This window comes from Anastrepha obliqua, chromosome 6 (assembly GCF_027943255.1).
Source record: "Anastrepha obliqua isolate idAnaObli1 chromosome 6, idAnaObli1_1.0, whole genome shotgun sequence".
NCBI classification, from domain to species: Eukaryota; Metazoa; Arthropoda; class Insecta; order Diptera; family Tephritidae; genus Anastrepha; species Anastrepha obliqua.
In genome coordinates, this window is record NC_072897.1 from 77,120,390 (window position 1) to 77,122,940 (window position 2,551).

Sequence of the window (2,551 nt, forward strand, 5' to 3'; positions counted from 1 at the left end):
ATTTTCAGTCCAGACTTTAGCCTACTTAGTACGCGTGCCGTACTGTTTATCCTTACCTATCATTGGCGAGGGAAGTAAAGAAGAGAACATTGCATATAAGACCCTTTGAAACCCGAATATTACCGAATATGACAGGAAGTATAGTTAAAACAGGAGTTAAGAGAAAGTTTAAGTAGCGGAAATAGAGAATATGAGAGGAAGAGATAATTAAAAGGAGAAGGACACAATTTATTTTTATTGAACTAAGTAATAAGATGTTATTATAAGAACTGCACAGTTGCTTTGGTTGCTAATAGCTAATACTCTTTCGCCTTATTTCAACTTTGTTAAGGTATACCGGGCATCTCTTGCTCTGAGTTGGATGATTTACGTCTACGCCAAGATGTGACTTCTCATTAGCTCGTATGCAGTTTATACATTTCTGAATACTAGCTTTATTACAATCCTTTGATCTGTGTTGCTCGAGGCACTTATAACATACTTCTTTGTTTTTGCAATCGACAGCTTTATGGTTATACCCCTGACATTTAAAGCATCTCAAGATTTCTACGCCATCAAATACCTTACAGCGCTCCCATCCAATATTAACTTTTTCGCAGTTCAAAACATAGGGGAAAGTTTCGGGATCAATTTCCAAAATAGCGTTGTAAAGGAGTGTACTCTCCTTTCTAACTTCATATATTTTTACTAATTTGATTTCACTATTTTCTAGAACTTTGTTTTGCTTCTTTAGATTCTCTACTAATGACTTTTCATCATGCTTATACCCATTAGTGATACCATAAATCTTGATCTTACTGATTTCGGTATTTGAATATCGTAGCTTTCACCAATGTTTTCTTCAACCGTTTTTTACTTTTTCCCTTTCGTTTGCATTTTCAGCTCCAATTACTATAACTCCGTTTCTTCTGGATTCAATATTTGAGATTTTCAAGTTTCCTGGATCAACTTTTGCAGTCAAGTCTAATTTTGTTTTTTCACTTGTTTGCTTCGATTTCGGTTTAATCACTAATGGTGCATCTTTCTTTAAGTCTGGCATCACTGTTTTGAGAGCAATGTTGTTTTTTAACACTGCTGCATACGGTACTTGGCCGTTATCATTTGCTATGTTTGCCTTTTACGATTCTTTGATTTCGTTGTATATCTTCGAATTTTCCTCTCTGGTTTTCTGAGTTCCTTGCATATTTTGCCACTTTGTTCATTGAAGTTTGTAGTTATTTCGCGAATTTTATGCATTTCACGCACACCTCGCTCGCATACTTCTTGCCGAGCATTTCGATTGGGAATGATACGTTTTGCCACATACACCCGCACACCTTATTCCCGTCTCTCCACGGATTTGTAGTTTGCACCTTTTGCAATCCATGGATTGCGTATATTGTTTGGATACAGTTAATATTTAAAACTTTTTATTTTAACTCTTCCTTATGGAAAATGGGAGAGAAAAAGGCAGAAAACTTCAAAAATCTAATATACTTCACCACTGATATAGAGTCATTGTCTCAATACGAACATCAATTGTGTCCTGATTTGAATTTTTGAAAACAATTTTTGAAGAGCAGTCCAAAACACGTCCGCTACGCTTGCCAAACACATAACATTAAAAATTCGCGGTCGCCCTCCCGTGAAAATGTATATTGGCATTTTCGTGTGCTTTGCTTCAAAAGCAGTTCATCTAGAACTTGTAACTGATTTAACTGCTGCTAAATTTATTTTCGCTCTCAAAAGGTTCATTGGGCGCCGAGGGATGCCAGCCAAAATGTACTTCGACAGCGCGACGACCTTGATGGGAGCAGAGAGGAAGCTGAGGGAGCTCCGGGAAGCCTTTCTGGCACAGAAAAAGGAGATTCTCCAATACGCCGCCGACGCAGGATTCATCTTCGCCTTCATACCTCAGAGGGCACCCCACTTCGGTGGCCTGTGGGAACCAGCAGTGAAGTCGGCCAAACATCTGCTGATGCGCGCCGTAGGCAACGCGCTGTTAACCGCCGAAGAAACCGCAACGCTTCTCGTCGAAATAGAAGTGGTACTGAACTCCCGACCGCTCGCACAAATCAGCAACGACCCTAACAATGGCGAGGCGCTAACGCCGGCGCATCCACTAATCGGTTGCCCCTTGCGAGCTTTGCCACCGGAGAAGGTACCCGACAACCTCAGCCGCTGCTTAGAGAGATGGCAACTTGTTTGCTCTCTCAAGCAACAATTTTGGCGCGCGTGTACGAAGAGCTACCTTCTGGAGCTTTAGCAGCGCAACAAATAGGTTCAAATGGTTTTGTCCAACGTCCAACCAGGCCACGAAGGCAACGTGCCCCCGCAGCAGTGGATGCTGGGTCGAGTAACCGCAACAATTCCCGGAGCGGACTCCAAAATTCGCGTCGCAGACATTGCTACTAGATCGGGTGAAGTACGACGCCCTATCCACAAACTCGCCGTGCTGTCATTGGACAACAAAAATTTAAGGCTGTTGGATTCCTTCAAGGTGACCGGTGTCAAGCCAGATTCTGGCAAGTTACTTTAATGTAATAAAATAATATAAAATTGAATTTAATAA

The 2,551-nt window shown here is 41.3% G+C and overlaps 1 protein-coding gene across 1 annotated transcript; it reads left to right on the forward strand.

Moving 5' to 3' along the window:
• The first annotated feature begins 1,759 nt into the window (after positions 1-1,759).
• Positions 1,760-2,245, forward strand: LOC129250763 (uncharacterized). Its single transcript, XM_054890360.1, has one exon. It carries the CDS (start codon positions 1,760-1,762, stop codon positions 2,243-2,245), a length of 486 nt encoding a protein of 161 aa, XP_054746335.1.
• The last annotated feature ends 306 nt before the right edge of the window (positions 2,246-2,551 follow it).

Bases quoted from the DNA above. Each gene is read 5' to 3' on its own strand.
- LOC129250763 (XM_054890360.1), top strand. From the start codon at position 1,760: ATGTACTTCGACAGCGCGACGACCTTGATGGGAGCAGAGAGGAAGCTG.